This window comes from Nelumbo nucifera, chromosome 5 (assembly GCF_055504915.1).
Source record: "Nelumbo nucifera cultivar China Antique chromosome 5, China Antique-T2T, whole genome shotgun sequence".
NCBI classification, from domain to species: Eukaryota; Viridiplantae; Streptophyta; class Magnoliopsida; order Proteales; family Nelumbonaceae; genus Nelumbo; species Nelumbo nucifera.
This window is the reverse complement of record NC_142653.1, coordinates 80507610-80531897: the sequence shown is the minus strand read 5'-3', so window position 1 is coordinate 80531897 and position 24288 is coordinate 80507610. Positions and strand designations below refer to the sequence as shown.

Sequence of the window (24288 nt, the reverse complement as noted above, 5' to 3'; positions counted from 1 at the left end):
GTGTCAATTACTCTTGGGTGGTTGGTTGGCAATTGGCATCCCTTTGAGATGTAGAAAGGCAGCATCTCCAAATTGTGAATGCTAATTGGCCCGTATATTCCTGCTAACGGTGCAACTTGGGCAGGCTCATCCAACCTAGATTGACCCAATCTAAAATTTTGCATGAATTGAACTTAGATAAGCTTAGGGCCAATTTTAATACATTGAACTTATTAAGATCCAAAGTATTAGAATACCCCGAAGATTAAGGTCAAAACTATGAAGATTAATTCTCCTAATGGAAAAATGATTTCTCTTCCATTGACATTTGATCTTCAATCCTATTTCTACACTGACTTTTTGGTCAAAATTGATCTCCATTCTCTAACTTACATGGACTCTAGATTTTCCCTACTAGAGTTCTGAATAAGCTAAGGCTCCATTAGTGAAGAGTGCAAATACAAAAATGCATGGTTTATACACCAGCTTTGTTTGTATTTGCATTCAACATATTCACATTTACTCTTCCCAAACGGATAAAATCAAAATGGATAAAAGACAGGCATTTTGCTCTCTAAAAGATCTGAATTGCAACGGAAGGGCATTTCTGAATTCAATATAATCTCTAAGGCCTTGTTCGTTTTTCATAATGTCCCTTACTTGCGTAAGTACAGTTACCCAAGTAAATATTTCCTGGGAAACACAATAGGGTAAATTCACTTATCTATGTTCTTTTAATTCCCAAATAACTTATATAATAACTTTTATACCCATAAAAAGCAAATGTTAGAATAGACAAACTCATCCCATTATGTTTTGTAAACTTTCCCTCCACGTGAAAATAAGATAGTTAACTTATCCACCTAAGAGATGAGTATCACTTATGCATAAGAAAACTAACTTTACCATGGGGCCCAGTGCACTGAAAAACGAACACTGTAAGGACTCATTGACCAACTTTCCCCCTCCTATTTCCCCAAAAACGAATGGGACCTAAAAGCAACATATTGGTCTTCCCTATGCCCATCTAACAAACACAAAGGATTAGAGGCAGCTCTAACGTGACTAACCACCACAAAGATACTGGGAAAAACAGGGCTAAATATTCAATGATTTCTTTCTTATTCATCTATTTGTCCCTTATGCATAATGAATAAACATGGGCATGCCTAGCTATACTATGGTGTCATACCACAAAACTAATTTTTCCAAAATTTAAACGCACGGAAAGAGTAATGTAGATGGTATTGTCATTGGCAACTCCTTTTAATTCAGGTTTGATGTTTGGAATGACTAAGACCAGTGTAGGAAAGAGGAGAAAAGAAATGATAACAGACTGTAAATTGCGAATAACTTAGTACAGCAATGACACCACCATCCAACAGCAAACAAAAAAGCAGAGTAATCCGGTAAAGAACCTGCTTTTGTTAAAAGCAAAGCAACTAAGAATGCAGGCCCACATATAACAAGAAAGGGAGGATGCACATCAATCTCCTCTACTACTACTTCAGAAACAGCAGTCCAGTAAAATAAAACCAGAAACCAGTAGATACCAGAATCAAGCCCAGTACATACCAGAAACCGGAGACTGGTAGTCCTTGTAGTAACAATTCATTTTTGTTTCCTATCTGAAAAAAGAAGACTGGTAGATACACAGGGCTCACATAAAATCACCTTCTGCATTTTTATCTTTCCATTTTCCTGTTTTCTTTGTTCTTTTTTTTTATCTTGATTCTGGATCAGTCAGCTGTCATTGGTTGTGTCATGCAACACCTGAAACGGGCCTTGCGGACAGTAGTCATGATCTCCATCTCTGCATTCTCAAGCATCCTAACAACCTCAGTGAATGGAGGGCGAACCTCAGGGTTGGCATCCCAACAGCGTGTCATGATCTCACTTAGTGCAGGAAGACAGTCATTAGGGATAATAGGCCTGACACCCTTGTTCACAACGGCAAATGCTGCCTGCACTGCTGTCATATTCTGGAAGGGAAGCATGCCAGTGATGAGCTCCCACAGAACAATTCCAAAGCTGTACACATCAACCTTTTGTGTGTATGGCCTATGCTGGATCATCTCTCTGCAATAGCAAACAATAGAAGCACTCAAGTAGCCCCAATTGGAAATTATTTGTAATCAATCAACAACAAATCTGGAAACATAATTTGTTTGGAAACAAAGCAAAATAAACATTCAGCATTTGCAGGAAAAAGAAAAAACACCTATTTCACAACAAAAACAAATTGGAATAATGAAAACAACTGTTGTGTTTTGGATCCTGATCCCAAGAAAAATAATTGAAGGTCAATCAACAATATACGGAGAATGTTTCACCAAAACCAAGTCAATTTGGTTCACTTTAAACTGTCATTTTTTCAAGAATGGAAAGATTCAAAGAACCGAAGGTTGGATCTGCACACCAATTAAACCATAGCTTTCAGACTGAATCTAAACCTGGAAAATGCAAGGATAAAAAATTTCTTACTATCTCTAGTAGCAAAACAGAAGCTTCAAACATCAGTTTGAATGAAAATTCTGGTAAATGTGAAAACGGAATTAATTCATGGGAAGTCTAATGAAAGCTTCCAGGGCACCAGTATGGAGATATTTAAAAAAAAATTGTAAATATAAGATAAACTTTTGAAAATAGTAACAGAAGCATCCATTCATAATAAGACTCAATTTATAGCCATATTAGGAAACATAGGATTTAGTGTAAAGCAGATAAGGTATGAATATTTAAATCTGTGTATACTCCTTTCGTATTTCTTTCTTTTGACTACAAGGAAATTCTTGTAATTGTACTATATTTGCCTTTAATATCAAAGGGCATAAATAATATGCCATCACATAAGTTCTTACTAAAAAATGAACTTTTGAAAATGGTAGAATAAGAACGAGTACACACTTAAAACTCACTACATAACCAAAATAGCTAATTAAATATGAAGAATATACATCAAACAAAAAAAATACAAAGAATATAGGGCTAATAATATACACCATTACATAAATATGCATGAAGAAATGGTAATTGTAGAGAACACTAATGTGGACCCCGCTAAGGTGGTCCCCACTGTTCGTATGTCAGCAATAAGTTATGATTAGGATTAGTTCCTTATGATAAGAAAAGAATTTAGACTAGTCCTAATCTTATCATAAGGAACTAATCCACTGCTGACATACAAACAGTGGGGACCACCTTAGTGGGGTAAACATTAGTGTTCTCTACAGTAATAGAGTAATTTGCTACAAAACAAAGGTGACCCAAAGCTGGTCATAGGTTGGCTACAAAAAGAGGAGAATGGAATTTGGAAATTTGCTAATGAAAAACAGAAGTGGTTGACCCAGGGAATGGAGATTAAGTTGCAGTGGGTAAAGAGACGTGCTAATTCTTTTGCTGATACACTTACAAAGCAAGGAGTGGGAAGGGATACTTTGTTTTGGGCTTTGTAGTAATTTGATTTTCTTTTCAGGGAGGGTTAAGAGAGTTTACCTCTGCCCTTGCTTTCTTGTATCTGTTTCTTTAATGATATTTAATAAAGATTTCTATTATTGATAAAAAATGGTAATAGAGTAATTAACTTTGTATTATAAAGAAATACAAACACAAATTCATTTGAGGATTTATTATTTATCATGGACTTTCTCCTTTTATTAATTGAAATTAAATATCATATTTAAGTTAGAGATTCCTGACTTATAACAAAAAGACATCAGGCAAATATGTTATTTGTTTTAGCCTTTTAGGCTTGGAAAGACCTTCACTATATGAATTTGTTTTGTTTGTCTCTTAATTAATAAAAGAACAATTTCAAATTTCAATTTACAAGCTTCAAAGGTTTTAGTGAAGGCAACTCCAAGTTTTTATCCAATTATCAATGAACCCGGATGCTTGTACATGCCTAGCGTACTGGCATCAAACATGACACATACTTGATACATCATTAGATAATGCACAGACTCTTGTGTACTTTATAATTCTAAGACCTTTGAAATATGTAAATTGGTGTATTCTAACAAATCATACCATAAAAAACCAACATATTTTCATGTCCAATGACACTTGGTGATGTAGAACGGGTAGGGGTCCTACCAAATTAGGATCCGGTGATGGGCTTTGTGGGGATAAATGAGGGGACTGGATGATTAGAGATGAAGAATATGGATGAGAAAGCAAGTAGAATGCACTAAACAACCAGAATTCACTAAACAAGTAGAATGAGACAGATCACTTAACAGAAGAAATAAGAGAAAGAGAGGAGAAAAGAAAGAGAAAAACTTCTGACAACAAACTAAACCAATCTTTATTTCTTCAAATCACTCCTCTTCAAATCCAATTACAAGAGACTCTATTTATAAACTCAATTTACCAACTTGGATGTCTCTTTTCTGACTATTAGGACACTTAAATAAGGACTCCAACTCCTAAATTCTAATAACACTTTCCTAATCCAACTAAAACTACTTTAAATAGTAAGTCCGAGATTTACCGTGAATAGTAATTTCAAAATATCAATAAAAATCTGAAAAACAGAACCCTATTTTTAATCCACAACTAGAAAATAAAAAATAGAAACAGTACTAACATCCTATAACCCAAAAATAAAATTGGTTTGTTTCCCCATGAATACTTTCCTTGCTTCTGCCTCTTGCATCACTAAGCTTCAAAAACTAGATATAGAAGCATGGAAGAAGCATAAAAGGATGTTGAGTTCCATATCCATGTCTTGGATCTTGGAAAATGGAGTTGTGCTCCATTTCCCATAGTGTCTATGTCCATGTTCAAATCCAGTTATCATAACCAATAACCATAGTTCTCAAGGTATTGCCTAAGTGCCCTTGACTGGGTGACCTACCTAAATGCCTTGTTTGTTTTGTAGCAACAAGACTCCCATTAGGGCAACTAGGACCTGCCTAGGCAATAAAAATGACAAGGCAGATGCCATATTATGATATATTGCTACGTTTTATTAATATGTGTATGAATCATCCTTATCATCATAGCCTTGTCCCAACCATATGCATCTTGTTAAATTATGGTCATTAAATCATTTCCTTTTATTCTTACATCTTGACTTGTAGCAACAAGGTGCATGCTTAGGCAACAAAAATGACAAGGCAGGCGCCATATTACGATATCATTCCTCTCACACGCGTGCGCGCACATACATTATATAAAACAGCAGCTCCATCCTTGTTCTTTTTGTATTCTCTACCCTAAATTTATATCGTAGAAAACTATAGCCTCCTATAGTTTCTAATTGATATAAAATTGCTTTTTTAATTACATATTATATTAATATTTTTAAAAAATATTGAAATTAATATATGTCAAATATTTTTATCTTTCAGATATGATGATTTCCCTATTTTGAAAGAAAATCTCATCATCATCCATGTCTTATCCCAACTATATGGGGTCGGCTACATAAATCCTGTTTCACCAATCCACTGAGAGAAAACTTAATATTCTTAATTAATGACGAGAATTGCTATTTTCTGCTGAATGGTATATAAAACTAGGGAACTAGCCAAAAGTTAGCTCTTTATTTTATAAAATTCTTATCACCTAAGTGTTGCCTAGCTGCCCCACTGTTGTCCAGAATCACCTACACACCTTGACAACCATGGCCATAACATGAAAAATATTTGCAAGGAGAAAAAAGAGAAGGGCATGAATCTCCTGGAGGCTAAATAAAGAGAACCCTAGACAACAAACAAATGCAAAGAAACAAAAGACCTTGCCAAACTCAGAATACAGACTGAAACACTCAACTCCTATGCCAATTAAAGATGTAGACCAACATAGAATGTATATCCCCATTGGTCCCCCTGGCCAAAATGTTGGCAGAATGAGGCATTTGACCTTTTCCAACTTACCTTCTTAACAAAACTTAAAGACCCACTATTATCCCCTTTATACACACACACACATCATTTAAAACATACAAGCTTCAATTTCCAAAAGAAATCGAGCAGGGGGTTAATAGGGATCAGCTTTTCTGGGCTCAGTTGTAATTGTTTTTCCTCTTTCTTTGCTGCTGGTTGAGGTGAATCTCTCACCTCTCCCCAGGCTGATTGTATTCATCACCAAACATTGTTCGGAATGTTCCTTGCCTTGTTCTTCAGGCTTTAGGTACTCCTTGTACTTTAACTGCACTTCTTGCTTTTATAACACTGAGGTGTATACAAAAGGAGGCAGATCAAGGGAAAATAAAAAACTAAAACCCATTTACACCCAATCCCTAGGAAAGATTACTTAGTCTCTGATATACAAAGAAAGACTAACAACTACACCCTCAAAGTCCAACACAAATACACAAAAAAAAAAGAAGGAAAAAATCACATACCACAAACCACCACACAAAGATGGTTACCACAAACCTAGGAGATGATTGTCTCCAAGAAACACAACCAAATCACTCCTCCCAACAATAATTAATAAGTATATTTAATCTGCCCTCTTTGGCCCATCTTTGATTCTTCTCCAATCCTCTCTAGATGTATCTACCACCCTTGGGTATTCCATATCCTGCCTTGGGATTCCTTCAGTTTCTTAACTTGCTATTTTCTCTTCTCAATAATAGTTGGCATTTTAAGATTTTTATCCTTAAACATTAAATTACAAACTAAGAATGTAATAATATAATAACCAATTTACTTCTTTAACCTAATGGTGTTTTACCTACACCTTGTTTTATTAACAATGAAATAAATCCATTAAATTAAAGAAAGGAAGACGAATAAGATAAAGTATCCTCGTTTTTTTATCAATAACAGAAAAAAGAATTCATTAAACATGAAGAAGATAAAGTATCCTCATAGAAAAAAGAGCTCATTAATTCAATTACAAAACCCAATTAATGCTTTACAATCCTGTGCAAATTCTAATTAAATTAGTTTTATCACATCATTAATTCTTTCAGCGCCAAGGCTCAATCCATAATACCAGAGAAAATACTTGGCATATTAGCAAAAGAAAAAATCAGAGACATGGAATAAAACATCAACATATTTCCTAATGTTTTTACGACACATTTCCATTTCCGTGGGTTCTGACATGAATGTTACTAGAATAGACATTCCCCTTGAAAACTATCAATAATACATGGAGTACCCAAGTACATGAGGAGTTGGCAACAATATTGTAAATATATAGAGCAGCAGTATCATTGCCCAGCATAATGGAGATTAGGATAACTTGAAATTCTTTTTGGATAGGAGGTAGCCCCAATAGGTGATAAAATGAGAGAAAGTAGACTTGGATGGTTTGCTCATGTGCATAGAAGTGATTTGTTGCAAGTTGAAGGGGCTAGAAGGGCTAGGGGTAGACCAAAAGGACATGGGTAGTAGTAAAAAAAAATATTTAAGTGCCAATGATTTAACAGTGGATATGGCTTTTAACAGAACGGAATGGCGAAACAGGATTCATGTAGCTGACCCCATATAGTTGGGATAAGGCTTGGACAATGACAACAACAATGAAAACGATGATTATGATGTTTAGGTAATAGATTATTTGGTTGATCTATTAGAACCATTTTTTTTTGAACTTGCTATGTAGTTTTAATTCCTATAGACTTAAGCATATTATTTTGCCTACTAATGTCAATTTATTTGTTTACTTTGATGGTTAAGAACAAAATAATAATTTAAAAGGGTGCACCTATGCTTCTTTTTATCATTTCAAAAATACCATTTATATTTCTACATATTTTACAATGTTTCCTTAATGTTTGTAGTTTTTACAATATTTTCATAGATTTTTGTTTGATAAATATATTTTTCATACGACATTTCCAACATGTTTCCTATATTTGGATGAAGAGCATTTCCACAGACACTGACATTTATGTTTCATGGTAGACGTATCAAAAGATTATTCAATTTGCTTGCTTTCCAGATCTGTTGGAACTTGGAAGACTGTAAACAAGAAAAACTTCCATTTCAGTCTGTCTTCAATGGAGATGGAGGGTAACTGGATAACTTCAGGAGATCTATTTTGGAGTTGCTAATCCACCTTAAAAATATAGAAGCAGCAGCCCCAGATATCTAGCACTGATGTCAACCATCATCATCCTCCAAGCCATAAGAGCCACAAGGCCAACTTCAATGAACATCATTATTTTCTCTGTGTCTTTGAAGATGTGCCACTCTTGGATAACTTCAAGAGACCTACCTGGGAGACCCCAATCCACCATTATGATGATCATGAAAAAGAAGCTCCAGGTATCCTTGCCTAAGAGGCACTATCAGAATAGGCAGTGTTGTTCTCTTCCTCCAAACCACATGAACTACATAACCCAACTTAACCATCATTGGTGGTCCATTATTGATAACCCATCTCATTCAAAAAGAACTATTAATATCCCATCTAGTGCCACTAACCAAGTAACTGCCTCCACTTGGGAGGTTCAGAAAGGACCAAACCTTTTTCTTTGACATGTGAGCATGCATGACCATAAATCAACATTTCATAGAAAGAGCAAACCATGAACTAGCTCCTTCTAATTTTATGTGTCTATCTTCACTTTCTTAAATTATTTCTTTCACTATTTGTAATAATAACCATTATCATCGTTTGAGGACCCCAGACCAACCTACTTTGATGTTTTACTCCAATCTCTAATTCAAGTTTTAAATCAGCGGCATAAAATATCTACTAACAGTATATCGTTGAAGAGTAAAATTAGGAGAAGTATCGTCTATTTCAAAACTTTAGTTGCCTCACAACATGAGGTTAAATAAACCAAACAAGAAATGGAAGTTGTTAGAAGTCACAAACTTCAGATTTGCCCTCAAACTAATGAATGGGCAATGAGGAAAGACACTGAACTGGAATGTGAAGTAGGAAGGTCACTGGCTTGGGTTTGAATTACTAATCCATAACAAATCCAACTACAAGCCATTAGATTAGCATATGAGTGATCAAAAGATGTATCATATAACCACTACTCAAGATTGAAACAATGACCTCCTGCCTCCTCTTTCAAACCATTTTTAATGATATTAGGAACTTTATTCATTCAAAGAATGATAAGAAATACAAATTAAAGAATAACATAAGAAGTACAAGCTAAATAATATCCAAAAAAGACCAAATAGAACCTTTCATAATAAGAGGCAACAAGAAAAACAAAGAATCTGACACTATGCAGGAAAGGATGAACCCCAGTGCAACTTAGTCAAGTTTTAGCCAAAGAGTTGGTTGATCTCCAGATCCATCAAAATGATCCATTCCTTCCTCATGCAAGAGCCTTATATGAAAAAACCACAGATCCCCACTACCAATTCTAGACCACCTGATGCAGCAATATCATCTTGGCATAACGAGTTCAATACCTTTTGGAAACCTCAAAGAAAGACACACTTCTTCCAACCTTAATTTCATGAACTGATAAAAAAAATAAAGATGTAGCAACAACAAATAAAACAATATAAAGCCAATGAAATGTCCATCAGAACAAAAGCAAGCTAAAGCAAAGACTTCGATCATTCCCCATAGAAGAAATACAACAAATTTCTTGTTGATATGAATTTTGGTCAATTTGAGCTTTTACTAATCAGTTGATCAGTTTGAAATTTTTGAAAGTTACCTTCTAGTTTACTGCTGCCATAGGAATAGGTTAGTCATAAAAAAAGGTCAGATTAGTTTAAAGAGTTCTATTAAAGAGATTTTAGAATTTTGAAAGGTTATGGTTGCAATCACATCACTTGCCTTTCAGTGTACTCCACAGGGGTCTGATGGTGTATGTTGCTTGCTGACAATAGAATATTAATTAATAAGATTAAAGACGGGCATAGTGCAAAGAAAGAACAATTGAAGATGCTCCAGAATCCAAACGTTTCAAAATAAGTCAGACTAAGATGGAAAGTAGTAACAATATTGGTCATCGATGATCAAGAGATACCCCAAACTAATATTTTCAGGAACCTTCGATCAATTATCCACAACAAAGAGAAGCTCAAGAGGATGTTGCCTATAGAGTGGTTGTGTGATCAGACTATAGAAGTAAAGAGGTACATCTGGGGCATCATGTGGCCAGCATATACCAATGAGACTAAAGGAAAATTTTACTTTAATTCTATTAATAACATAGAATATACAAACATTATGTGGTGTATAAATATGTAGGCAATTGGGCAAAGTGATCCTCAAAGGGTGCCTTGTCACTTGGGCATCACCTTGACAACTATGAATTAGAATACTCAACAACTATGATCACAAACCTAACATACTTCCAAATATCCCCTTAAAGCAAGCCCATATACCTAAATATTTTATTCAATCCAACCCACAATCCTCATCCTCCCATGTACCATTAATTTTCCAACCTCCCCTTCAACTATCTAAGATCTCAGCATAGAAGCTGACCCAGGACAGAATTACAAATGTTCCCAAAACATATCTGTTCTTTGAACCCCTTGCTTTGCTAAGCTATCAGCCAAACTGTTGGCCGATCTCCTAACCCAACCCACCTGAATTGACATATTCCTTGACATCCATTTGAACCTTCTGAAATCATTCTTCAGCTGCCAGGTCACTCCTTTCCCTTTCTGCAACCATTTTATCACAGTTTTTGAGTCTCCCTCGATGATCAGTCTATTAATCCCCAACTCTTTCGCCTTCTCAACCCCATATACTGCAGCTAGAAGCTCTGCCCTGGCCACATCACCCTCCTCCACAGGACCGGAGAACAGAGCAATAATGGAACCATTATTGCTCTGTTCTCCGGTTCCATGATGGTTCCAACCTTGAACTTCTCTATCAATCACCTCCTCTATTATTGCTCTGTTCTCCGGTTCCATGATGGTTCCAACCTTGAACTTCTCTATCAATCACCTCCTCTAAATCTCTCTTCTTATCTGTGATGCTTGGCACCATTTATTGTAAACTTTATAAAACTTATACGTCAATAATGTGGACAGTAACCTATCAAAACTAAAAAACTTATCTTCTTCTCTGTCTTTCTAACTTTGTCAAATAGAAACTCTCATTATACTTTTGATGATTTGATTCTTCCTCGCTGTCTTCTCCAATATCTTCATTGTCATCACTCTTACTATTATCATCAGATATGCATACTGCCAACTTTGACATGTGTTTTTTTCCTGAATTTCCACATTGGATTATCATTTTTAGGTCCAATATTAATGTCACTTGGACCATTTATAACTTCAAATTCAGATGGCATCACCTTTTTATCTTCTCACATTTTCTGAAATCAGACAGACCATCCAAGTTCTACTATCCCATTCACCCTTTTTCTTACAAACCTTTTAAGTTCAAACATGCTCTTGGACCAGAGAACCCACTCTTTAGCAGAAAAAATCTTGGTTACATGTATTTTTTTATAGTGAATAAAAAAAAACAAGCCACCAAAGCAAGGTGCTAAGATGGCACCATGCCCAACAACTAACAAAAACAAGCCAGCAGCCCAGCATTTAACAGAAAGAGACCAAACCCAACAACCTTACCATTTGGTAATCAGCACCACTTCACCACTTTTTTGTTTTCGTTTTCATAAAAGGAAGAGACCCTCCCCCCCCATCAACAGCATCACCACTAGTCCTCCCCATCAAGCATTTCTTCCTGCCCTACACTTTCCTCATTCCAAGCCTCTCCTCCTCTTAATATAGCTTTTTTCATCCTCTCTTCTTCCTCCTCTCAAACTCTTCAAAGGCTCTTGGCAAATGCATTTCCACCCCAAAATAACAAACCTAAACACTTGCCAACCTCTACATTCTTATCAACCAGCTTCTCAATCTCCACACTTCCTCTCTTCTCTTTCCACTCCAATGAAACCTCTGCACCTCTTTTTTTCAGCTTCACTTCCACCCTCCTTTTCCTTCTCCGTAGGCTCTTTTCTTGTCTTTATTTCCCCATCAGGTAACGTCATCAACTGGTTCTCCATCTTAATAGACGTTTGATGTTCCTGAGCCAGCCCATTAGTGGCCTCTTGGTTCGTGCCTTTGAATTTTGCTCCCTTTCTCTTATACAATCTTTTGTACTTGTTAGTAGAACCTGCCCCAACCAAGCCCTCTTTCAACTGAGAGAAGACTTTTAGTGGCATGCACAATATGGGACTTGAACCTCGACACTTCTTCAACACCACCAACATATCAGCAACTTCGTCCTTGTCAGATAAATTCCTTCTCCAATCCAAATCTACACCTAACCTTCCAATTATCACTTCAGTGTTCACCTGCCTCTTGCTATCTCCTGACCAACAATTTTTTTCCACCTTTCTGCCATCACCCCCCCCCCCAATAGCCCCTTCAGACAGAGGCATCTTCCAGTTCCAACTTCCACTGATATCCTTGCAACATTCACTTTCTCGGTTTCTCCCACCTATTCCTGTCATTGAACCTTAGGAACTTACTACAGTAATCCCCAATCTCCTTGAAAGTCAACAAGCACCAAGCATGTGAAGGAATTCCCAAAATTCCAATCCACAATGCACTTCTTCTCCATCCATTATGAATCGTCCCTACTGCCATGAACCACCAGCTTAGCCTTAGGTCACAGTTCCTAATCCTCTCCCTTCTGCCTCCAAAACCCATGTTGCATCTCTTCTTGTGTGAAACATAAACAAAAACAAGGCCTCATATTCATCAAAAAAGGAAAAAAAATACAAGGCCCTATTCAGCTTTCATACACCCAAAACTCTCTCACCCCATTCAAGCACCACCCAGGCATCCACCTTTTCCTTTCCCAATTCAACGCAAACAAATCATCCCACTATGCTCGCATTCAAAACCTTCAACCTCTCGACCATCTTCTCTGCCTGCCTCACGTTGACCTGAACTCCATTTTGCATTTCCATCAGCTACCATACAAGGAGATAGACCACCCAAGTTCCTACAAATAACCACATCGTCCCCAATCCATATCAATCTGACTTTTGGCATGTTTTGATACATATCCCCAATCAGCTACCCCTTTCCTTATGTCTCAACACTGTCTAGAGAAGATGACCTGTCCTTAACTCAAACACTGTCCTTGAGAGCTGGATTTAGTACTCCTACAACCTAATCAATTCTCAATCTGTCTACAAGAACTTCCGAAAACCCATCTCTTGTACCTCCACCTTCAAGATACCATACACAAATCTAAATGCCTAATACCTAGGCTCTCCTCCTTGCCTTTTGAAACTTCTTTTTTCTTGATCAATCTTTTATTTTGGAACAGCAAGAAGGATTTTTATTAGTTTAATAACAGATTATAAGTACTTTCCAGAGTATAACAAAATTGAAAGTTCCCATAAAACAAGGATCGCTAACCCTCTTTTTTTGATACAGCCAGCTACAGTTTTGCCCAAAAAAAGAGAAGGCCTATCAACTCCCTGTTTTGCTAGGGTGTCTGCCAATCCATTTGCTGTCCTTTTAGTCCACCCAAAAGTAGAGTTAAAGCTCTTAGCTAGTGAGTCAATCTCCCTGAAAGAAAATCTTTACTTCCATGGTGCTAAGTTTATTTGCTTTGCCCAAGAGATGACCAAAAGTGAGTCCCCTTCCACTTCCAGCTCTCTAGTTTCTAACTGTACTGCTAATCTCAACCCTTGCAGGAGTGCCAGTATCTCTACCTGAACCAAGTCTCCATACCCAATTGGTCCTGAGAACAGTGCCACAATTTCTCCATGATGGTTTCTGAATACTCCCCCATATTCCAGCCCTCCCTGGGTTCCCGAAGGAGCTACCATCAAAGTTCAGCTTCAATTTGTTTGGTTCTGGTGGTTTCCAATCCATTTTGACAAATTCTCTATGCAAATCCATTTGTGCCACTTCCTTCCATTTTCTTATTATGCCATTTGTTGACATCTTTGAAGAAATCTACTGTTTTTACCCAGTGAGCAGATCTGATTTTTATTGTTTCAATTATTTTCTCCTTAGATCTGCTTAGAGGTGTAAAGTGGGCCATGCTGTGCCACGGCATGGCCCGTGGGTGGCCCGCACAAAGTGCAGGCCATGTCGTGCTGGCCCACAGGCTGTCACAGGCCGTGCCACTCTCCCCGGTGAAAAATTTGGGGATCAGCCCGGCACGGCCCACGGCCCAGGCCGGTGTGGGCCCGTGCTGTGCTGCGGGCTGGGCTGGCCCATGGGCTGAGCCTTGGGCTAGGTCGGGCCGTGCATCAAGCCAAAGCTATTTATTTAAAAAAATTGACAAAAGACTTAACATTTTAATTTTATATGAATTTTGTGTATAAAATTGCTTATATATGCAATAATTAAATAAATTAGTATAATAAAATTAAAAAATATTTATTTTATTAATATATTACATACTATATATTATTATATAATTTTAATTTATATAATATTATATAACTATATATAAAATATATAAAATATATATTTATATATATAATATATAAATAATATATATGGGTCGTGCTGGGCTGGGCCGTGTTGGGCTGCGGGCGGCACGGCCCGATTTACACCTCTAGATCTGCTCTTTTCAATGAAAATCCTTCGATTTTTTTCTTCCCAAATGGCCCAAACTATAGCTGCTCTTTTAGCATAGTTGTCAAGGCGACGCCTAGGCGGGCAACTAGGCGACTTTTAGAGGTCACCTCGCCTAACACCAATATGGTTTTCATATTACCCATATATATTTGTTTTATCTTTTTAATTCTTATGTATATTTATATCATTTTATTGGTTGGTTTTATCTTATTAACATACACCCTGTTGTATGTTACTTTTTTTATTAAGATAATTATTCTTTTATTAAAAGTATGCATATGTTACAAGTTTTTTGGGTTTGAGTTCTGAACCGAGATTGAGAAGAGAAGAGACAGAGAAGACCAATGACTAAGTTTCTGTTGTTTCAACCGAGTCTGAGAAGAGAAGACAGAAAAACTGACGACTGAGAAGAAAAGACAGGGTTGCGCTTCAACGTTCAAAATATTTTCCTGTACTTTTGCACTATTTATTTATTTTTTTACGAAACAGGGGCTCCGTCCCCTTATTTTTCTCCTTTATTGAGCTGCATTCAACCTTTTTATTGATCTGAAATAGGGTCTCTGCCCCTTAAACACAGTCCAAGTGGTCTTATTATTCACACATTTTTATTTTCTTATTTTTTTAAGAATTTTCTTTTGGGAACGAAACAGAGCCCCCTTATTTTTCTCTTTTTCTCACTGCATTTCTTGTTATTAAACATTGAAATTAATATACTATGCAAATGATGTATTTATGATGGTATGTTTATGTTTTCATATGAAATTTATAGTTAATTACTCATTTGAATGGTTTTATTAGTATAAAGGTATATTGGTTAGTATAAAAAGACTAATGAAGTAGCTTAGGAGTAGGGATCTTTAAATTTATGCTTTCAGATTCCATTGCCTAGGCACCTTGACAACTATGTTTGTTACCCTCCATAAACATTTTTCCCTTCTTTTTTCTGTTGCCGCAGAAAATTGGAACTAAATAGGCTGCCCACATCTTATGGGGGATCCCATCTGCACCCAAAGAGTGAGGAAAAGTAATCCCAAATGCAAGACACAAAAGAGCAAGAAATTAGTAAATGAGGAAGGGTTTTACCACTAGCCAAACAAAGGATGCGAACATGAGGGCACTTGGTTGGCCTTCTTTTTTGTAGCAAATCACAGGTATTAATCTTTCCAAATTCCAAGGGACAGGGATTTTCTTGATCAATCTTTTGAAAGCACTTCATTTATGGACAAATGCTGCGATAGGACAAACTCATCCTGTTCTTCAAACAAATTGCTTTCCACAAGATTCAATTACTTCAACTCCCTTGAGCCATCAAAAACTATCAACTTAGATTCTTTGTTTGGCACCATATTCATATCCTTCCTTCACAAATACATCCCACAATATCATTAAGACAGTCATCTTCCACTCCAACCCCAAAATCCTAGTCCTCAAAAGATGGAATGCTGGTTAAAGAACAATAGCCAAGGCTAATAACAATATTGACATAGTTTGAGGAAAGTTTCTAGCTAGGGAAATAGGAACTGCCTTCATTAAGGTTCAAATGACAGCAGTTTGGCTGATGCAATGGTCAAGCATAGGGTGAACAGGGATCAGCTCGTTTGGGAGTAAGCTTCCCAATTTTTGGTTAAAATTTGTAAGGAATTGAGTTAGGTAGCAGAAGCTAGCCTAAAACAAAAGGGTGCTTAGCACTTTGTTGTATGCATTTCATTTTTTTTTATAATTGTTGTATGCAATTCATTCTTCACATTGCAATTCTTAAAAATTGCATACAATAAAGAAGTACAAAATAGCTATAAGACCAGCACTATAAAAAACATATTCAGAAAATGAATGTGAAAAATCTAGAAAGGACAAAATTAGAAAAGAGCACATTAGATAGGACTTAAAAGTAGCCTCTACCAATGACAAGATAAGGGAAAGTTGACTGGGATTATTTGTACATGTGCATAAACTTGGTGCAAGTAGATGGCTCTAAATGAGAAAGGGGAAGGCCGAAAAAAGTATGGGCTAAAATAGATAAAAATAACCAGCTACTTAAATTTGGCAGAAAACAAGGCTCTTGATATAGCACAATGGCAGACAGGGTAGTTGAGCTGAGTATAACTAACATAAAATTCCCTAATACTTCAGATGGTTATATAAATGCATTATGAATAGATGTATAGTTACTAGTTTGAGTGGCACGTTAATTTGCATGTGAGGCCAAGGTAAGTATTGGCATTATATAACAAAGATTTCATTCACTTTTGTCACCTCACAGTGCTTAGTTGTTGCCTAAGCATCAACTTGCCTTTTCAGGCCAAAATGCTTAGGCATTACCTAGCCACCTTAATAGGTTATCCCCAATTGGAAGAGAGAAGTACATGGAAATTGAAGTGTACATTCAGCTTAGTAGTAAAGAAAATTAAAATGTCTACATTCATATGCATCCTGCACCAGAGGAATCTTTACTTCTTTGTTAACAAGCAAACCCTTCATATTGGAGGAAGGATGTCATTATTACATTTTTCAAACCACCTGTTGTTTACCCCCCCCCCCCCCCCCCCAAACCCAATGCAGATCCACTGGCTGAAGCAGAAACTACAGAATTCCATTATTTTAGCATGATTTACTACAAAACAATTCAAGCAGAAGAAGAGTAGTTTGTAAAATCCCAGAGACTTGAAAGAAAATTAGAGAAGTACTAAATTGGAAGTGCAAATAGCTAATCCACAAATTAGGGAAGAGAAATATGACAGTTCAAAGAACTATAGTGATGCAACAGTGTCCTATCTCTTTATAGCATTTCATGTCACTTAGTGTGACGGTGCAGAAGTACCAAGCACCTAACTATGATTGGTAGATATTTAACATGTTTTAACAACTGTGAACTGGTTTTTGTCAGCTATATGCTGTTAGTACTTGCTGTTTTGTTCCTTCCTGTGATATCTTAAAAGCAAGATATTTTCCATTAATTAGATCTCCTTTAACTATGGTTATTGATCAAAATAGATATTTGTCAGGCTGATCCAGGTTTCTAGATTAAAGCTCAGAAAAAGAATATGGGAATTGCTCATTTTACAACATTCTCATGTCTTGGTACAAAGAGGAGAACCGAGAGGAACAAATATTCATTAGGAAAATGAGTTCACTGATGAACAAATGGCATCAGCAAAATGTAAGGAAAAATGCCAATGCTAACATTAGTTACATGTCATTTAATCAAACCAAAACCTATAAACCTTTAGAAACCTTAACAAGGAAATTAACAGCAATAAATTAACTTCAGAAGTTAGGAACAACAAGTCTATTGGTGTTTTAGATTCTTTGGAAGTAGCCTCTTAAGCCCTAAATATATGTTATGTGGACCCTTTGAAAAACTGGACAAGGCATGAGTCCAAACTGGAGCCATCTCAAAGCAGGTACAAGAACAGCACAACTTTAAAATATATGATCATAAAACCACAGATTCTCATGCTAATATCTGGTAAAGATCAAAAAGTTGTAAATATTCAACTCATTTTGTGTATTAAAAGCTCATTTCATTAATTCAATTAAAACACATTATACAATATTGTTTTTATAAATGAGCTACCCCTTTTAAATGAGAGAACCCAATTAAAAATCTGCCCAGAAGAGAGAACTAAAAGGATGAGAGGAGACACCCAAAGACAATACATGTAACAAAACATAATTCTTAATTGTTTAATGTCGCTTGTGTTAATCCATTTACATTTAATTTGGTTTTTCATTAATAATCGCATTACTTATATAAATAAAAACATAGCACAAAAGAAATGAATGGAAAATACAAGTCAACAAATAAAAGGATGTACACTGATGAACAGGTCAAAGAGTAATACAAGATCTCCCTTATCCTATCAGGAACAGAAAGGACATATTAGTCTAATGGCTGATATAAGCATGGGGTCAATAGACATCAGTTTTTTGGGGGGCAAAAGCATAGATCTTTGTACTTGGGTATAGTTGGAATGCTCCAACATGTTGTACGTTTGTAACAAACTCAATGATCTCTATAAAATCATTTCAAAGGTTCTGTCAGAGAGGCTTATGCAGGTCTTACCCTCAGTGATCTCATCCTTCCAAGGTGCTTTTGTGGAAGGAAGGCAGATTGTGGATCAAATTTTAGTGGCTAATGAGCGTTAGAAAAGAGGAAGAGAGGAGAGAAAGATTTGATGGGTAAAGTGGATTTAGAGAAAGACTATGACCTAATGGACTGGAAAGTTCTTTTAGAAATACTAGAGAGGCTTGTTTCAAAGCAAAAAGGAGATCGCGGATTGAAGGTTGTGTTAGCTCAGTTCATTAGTCAATTCTTATCAATCATGTGGCAAAAGATTCTTCCCAGCCAAGCAAGTAATTAAGTAAGGAGACCCCTTATCGCCCTTCCTTTTCACCTTAGCACCAGAGGTCTTAAGCAGAATGGTGGTGAAAGCAGTTTTATAGGGCCTGATTAGGGGTTGGAGAATTGGTAGAAATCAAGTGGCTGTTTCCCATCCCCAATTTGCTGACAATACAATTTTGTTCTGTGAGGGTGTTAATCTATAAACGGTGAGAAACTAAAAGTTGTTGATTGACAACTTTATGGGTTTGTCCAGATTGAGGATTAATTGGAGTAAAAGTGGAATTGCAGGGATCAACTTGGAAGAAGGGGAACTTTTGAGGTTTGCTGAGTTATTGGGGTGTGAGGTTGGATACCAGCCTGTAATTTACTTAGGCTTGCCTTTGGGAGGGAACCCTAGGTCTGATGGGTTTTGGAAGCCAGTAGTAGAGAGGTTTGCTAGGAAACTAGCCCTGTGGAAAGTGGAAACACAATTACATTTTTTATCAGCTATATGACTAATTTTATTAAATTGAAATTAAATAAGATTAGTACAACTTGATTGGAAACGGAATTACATCACTGTAGGTGGAAGAATTACATTGAATAGAGTCACATTAGCAAATCTTCCCATTTATTTCCTCTCCCCACTTTCTGCATCCCAACTAGGATAGCAGGGCAACTAGAAAAATACATGAGGGACTTTCTTTGGGAACCGAGAGAGGAAAAAAAGGACCACATGGTAAATGGGAAGATTTGCTAATGTGACAGCCTCTCTGATGTTTATTTCCTCAGTGACATTTCTTACAATTACAACATCCTCTTCTGCTGTCAAATTGTTCTTCTCTTTACCCTTTGAAGACCCACCTGACTTTTCTTCCACCTCCTTAAAAGCTTCCCTTGCAAATTCCTCTCCCCCAAGAAAGAACAAACCCAGGGTTTTGCTTACCTCCACCTCTTTGTTAACCACTGTTTCCAAATCAATAGAACCTCCCACTTCATTTGAGTCCAGTATAGTCCGTTTATTTGCAATGGCATCCCATGTATTTAATACATGGCATGTAATAATGGGTACTCCATAGGTAATTCAGCCCAAGCATTTTGGTCAGTTAAATCTTGACTGGGTTTCCTCAGCTAATCTATACTACTTAATTATTCAAAATCTTTGCATGACTCCATAATTCCATATATTTGCTAGTTAAGTTGCTTAGCAAGCCTCCCTAAATGATCTAGGAATCTAACAGGTGGCAGAGTTTTGTTTTTTTTTGATGAATAGGTGGCAGAGTTGTTTAGGGCTCAAAATGTGTCCCCTGATTCCTGTCACTATCCTAAACCCATTGAAAAAGTTTTCAGCCCAAGAGACCTTACCACATGTTCTAGATAAGTTATAGTATTATGAGAAACTTCTACATTAAAAAATGAAAAGTTGGAAGGCTATTTTTAATAAACCAAAACTCTAAAGTTGGAATAGAGCTTATGTGGACTGCGGGGTTCAATACATATTCCTCTACATTGCTGAAGTAGGGCAGAAACATAGAGAAGCTCGTGTTTGTGTGTGCACACACACAACAAATTTACTATTTTATAAAAAATGTTGTATAACTTATTGCTACTTGCCTTACATCTATTTACATCCATATTACTGTGGAACTACGACTCCAAAAGATAGTACACTTTTTTCCTTATGATTTTGAAAATAACAAGAGATAACCTACACCTTGTTTTAAATAAGAAAGCCTAATCCCAAAAAATTAAAAAAAAAAAGGAATCAGTGTAACATAAAATAAAACTAAGAAAAAGAAATAGAAAACATGTGCTTTTTCATAGAAAATCACAGTATTTTCTTTTATTGGAAACAGTAACTTTCATTAAAAATAGCAGTTAAACACATACAATGTCGACCACTCAGAGCATGAGTGTTGACCCCAAATATATCTCAAAGCATACAATACAGCCCAAGAAAATCACAGTATGATTGCAATAACTATCCCTTATTAAGAAATAAAGTATTCATGTAACTCAATCAAGTATAGCTTAAATATGTATAACTCAAAACTTAAAAAATAAAAATAAAATGAGTATATTGTTAAAAAACGCACATAAATGGAATGTGACTCTTTATGGAGAGGCAGCACCTGGCGCCTCTCTAAGGGGATTCTCATGTAACCGATCTTTGAATTAATGGAATATGGCTCTTTACTTATCAAAAAAAATGCACATAAATAATCCTAAAATTACATGATAAATTGTGTACATCATTTCTGCAATCACCATTCAGACCATCTATACAACCTTGGCTACTGCTATGTAAAGGTAATGTTACGATTTTTTTTTCTTGATCAGCAAGATAATGTTAAGAATACTAATGCAACTAAATCTATTAGCCATGAATTTAGGTTCTCTGTATCGTTCCTGAAGTTAATGTAATTCATATCTGGAGGACAAATGCAAAACAGACAGCAAATAAACTCCCTATCATAGGGTGAATATGAAACAAATATTGAAATTTTATGCGTTCTAGAAAAAGCTGGTATGTTAGAAAAGAAAAAAAAAAGGAGCAAAGAAGCATAGTAGTTATCATTGATGCTACTGTAGAATTTGAAAATTATTGATAAACCAGTTACCTCAATTGAATGCATCACTTTTCACTTAAATCATTCTAACTGACTTTTCTCTTCTTGCATTTGGCATCTAGAAATGTGTGACTTTACACCAATTACAATATTTTTCCAAATAAAGTCTAACGTACAGGTACCAGCTACCTCATGTACTGCAATCTTTCATCTTTTCATTAAATTAACCAACAGGTATCAAGATCCTACAAAATCATTAATCAACTAAAAAGGTGGATGAAGCGATAATATCGATTGGGGGATATGAAGTGGCTTTTCAAGACAAGTATCATACTCAAACTGATCTTAAAGAAGATTCTGGATGTCACAAAAATAGGCATTATAAATAAGAATTATTGCCAATCTGCAGATGAAACAGCTGAATTCTGAAGTTGAATAAGCTAGTGGAGATTAAGGCATTTTCATAGATTCCTCTAGAAATAACTATGAATGAAAAGGAGAGCAGTCTGTAAACAATGAAATGAAGGAAAATCTAGAGAAACATTCAAAGACAGAAATAGGACTCTCAGACATTGAAGACATGATGCCAGTGAAAACTCAAAGAGAATTGTGGGAGCATAAAATATTCATACTTAAATTGTGTTGTGAAAATGTTAATGTTTTAATCTGATTACACCATACCGAAACCATCAAGTGGTGACATACAGATAAAGTGATAAGCAGAGTAATTTATAATAGAAGCATGTTATTTGATTAAAATGATAAGTAACTTGAAGAACCATCCAATAATTAAGAGAAAAGAAGATATCTCCATGAAGAGAGGATCAAGAATCTTACGGGGCCATCCAACGATATGTTCCCGTCTCTGGTGTCATTCCCTCTGTCTGAACCTCAATCCTTGCTACTCCAAAATCTGCAATCTTGATTGATTTGTCTGAAGAAATCAAGAGGTTGTCTGACTTTAAATCCCTGTGAATGAAACCAAGCCCATGTACATATGCCATCCCCCTAGCAACATCCAAAGCCTGCTTGACTGCCAATTTCAAAGGTACCGACCGATTATGCCGTCTCATCAAGAATTGTCGAACTGACCCACCCTTTGCATACTCTGTCACAATGCACCAAACCATCGGCTTACGGCAAGCTCCAATAAAACGTACTATGTTCGGGTGCTTCAGTGTAGCCAGCATCATGACTTCCTGCTGGAACTGTTGCTCCATCAACTGTGCCCTCTCTGCATTGTTCTCCGGTCTTTCCAATATTTTGATAGCAACATCCTCACCATTGTAAGTCCCTTTATAGAGCTTCCCAAAAGCTCCCTGTGCAAAAGCAGTCCCCATGTTAAGCTTCCTCAAATCGATTGTCCATTCATCATAGTTTTGTAGCCCTTCCGTGGGGAATCTGGTATCCATTAGGGCCTGGGCAAGGGCATCATCGCTCAGGGCATGTGAGACTCTTCCTGGACGAACACTGTAGCCTACAGAATTGTTGTCCATCTTCATTGGACGCAGCCCAGGGTGGCCCAAGATATGAGTGTGGGAGTCATTTGACCCAACACTACTGTTATCCACAGACATCGAAACCGAACCCCCAGCATTGCTGGTCTGCATGCTTCCAACACTGTCAATCGACATGTTGGAGCCTTCCCCAATTTTATGGTAGAACCCTGATGTGAAATCATAGTAATTGTGTTCATTGTTGTCGTCCCCTATAATCCCAGCAAATTTCGGACCCTCCACCATCTTCTCAACCAAATATAATAATCTCCTTCAAGTCCTCTTATTTCTTCAGCATCTGGTTTACGAAGCTCAAAGCCCTTCAAAAGAAAACCCTAGCATGCAACAATTTTTGATCTTGAGTTCTTTCTTAAGTTACATGCTGCAGTTTCCTCAGCATCGGTTCCTCCGAACAGAACTTCCACAAAAGCCCTAAAAATCAGTCATACAAAAATCCTTAGGAATAAAATTCTAAATTTCTATCTCCTTCTAGTCCAAAGGCTTTTCCTAGCATCAGGCATCATACCTTTATCAACCCGGGTTTACCAAGCCAGCAAAACCGAAAAACATGAACCGAAACCAACCGATGAAAAACTTGGAAAAAAGACAACAATAACAAAATCACTTGATAAGAACTAATCAAACGAACCAAAATCCTATTTTTTCCCAGTCGCACCAGAACAATAAACAAAGACGTCCCCGCTACATCTACATCAAATTCTATCAAACTGAAGCAGGAGAAAAAACAGAAACAAAAAACCCACCAAAACCCAAAAACCAAAATCCACGAAACCACAGTCAAGAACCCTAAAAACAAGCAAATTCACTGATCAAGACCTTCAATTCACCTACTATACTAATACATACCTCGATCAATAGGATTCTCCTCTATTGCTCTCCCAATTCGAGCTCCATGTACGATTCTGGGGGACGAACGAGGAGATCCGAGCTTTAAACACGAGAGAAATGACGTTTACGAGGAACGATTACCACCTGTTAAAGACGGAGACGACCAGTAGAAGAAGATGAGTAAGTCATCGTTACACATTTCCTTTTTAGCCTTGTTTTTTGATTTATTGGTTTATATATTTTTTCATTTTTTAATTTTATTCGTTATTAATTTTCTTTTTTTGTTATTATTTTATAATTTTATTTTCACCCTTGGACCAGATCCCATTTTTCTAAGCTACTACGATTAGTCTTCACGCACGCGATAAATTGGAATTTATCTCGATATATCGGGAACGATTCCAAGTTTTCGGATATATCGCCATGGAGATTCGACGTATCGGGGGATGTTAGAAACACGTAGTACTGTCCGAAGAATTTTTTAGTTGACCAGAATGTCCCTGTTTAATATATAAAATGACGCTTGTGCAACCACGAGATTCGTCATCGATTTTACCTTGAAGAGTTTTGGCTTTTTAGGTCAGTTCCGGAAACTTCGTGGGCGTTAC

The 24288-nt window shown here is 36.5% G+C and overlaps 1 protein-coding gene and 1 long non-coding RNA gene across 2 annotated transcripts; both read right to left on the bottom strand.

Annotated features, from left to right (window-relative positions):
- Window positions 1-1296: 1296 nt before the first annotated feature.
- Window positions 1297-23893, bottom strand: LOC104593844 (serine/threonine-protein kinase STY13-like). The gene is made up of 3 exons (XM_010253874.3): window positions 23699-23893; window positions 22173-23263; window positions 1297-2058 (listed from the first exon to the last, which is right to left on the bottom strand). Exons 2-3 carry the CDS (start codon window positions 23075-23077, stop codon window positions 1719-1721), a joined length of 1245 nt encoding a protein of 414 aa, XP_010252176.1. The 5' UTR covers window positions 23078-23263; window positions 23699-23893; the 3' UTR covers window positions 1297-1718.
- LOC148791932 (uncharacterized) lies at window positions 7552-22166 on the bottom strand. The gene is made up of 2 exons (XR_016076056.1): window positions 10825-22166; window positions 7552-10757 (listed from the first exon to the last, which is right to left on the bottom strand). It is a non-coding gene; the product is annotated as an uncharacterized LOC148791932 (long non-coding RNA).
- Window positions 23894-24288: the final 395 nt, after the last annotated feature.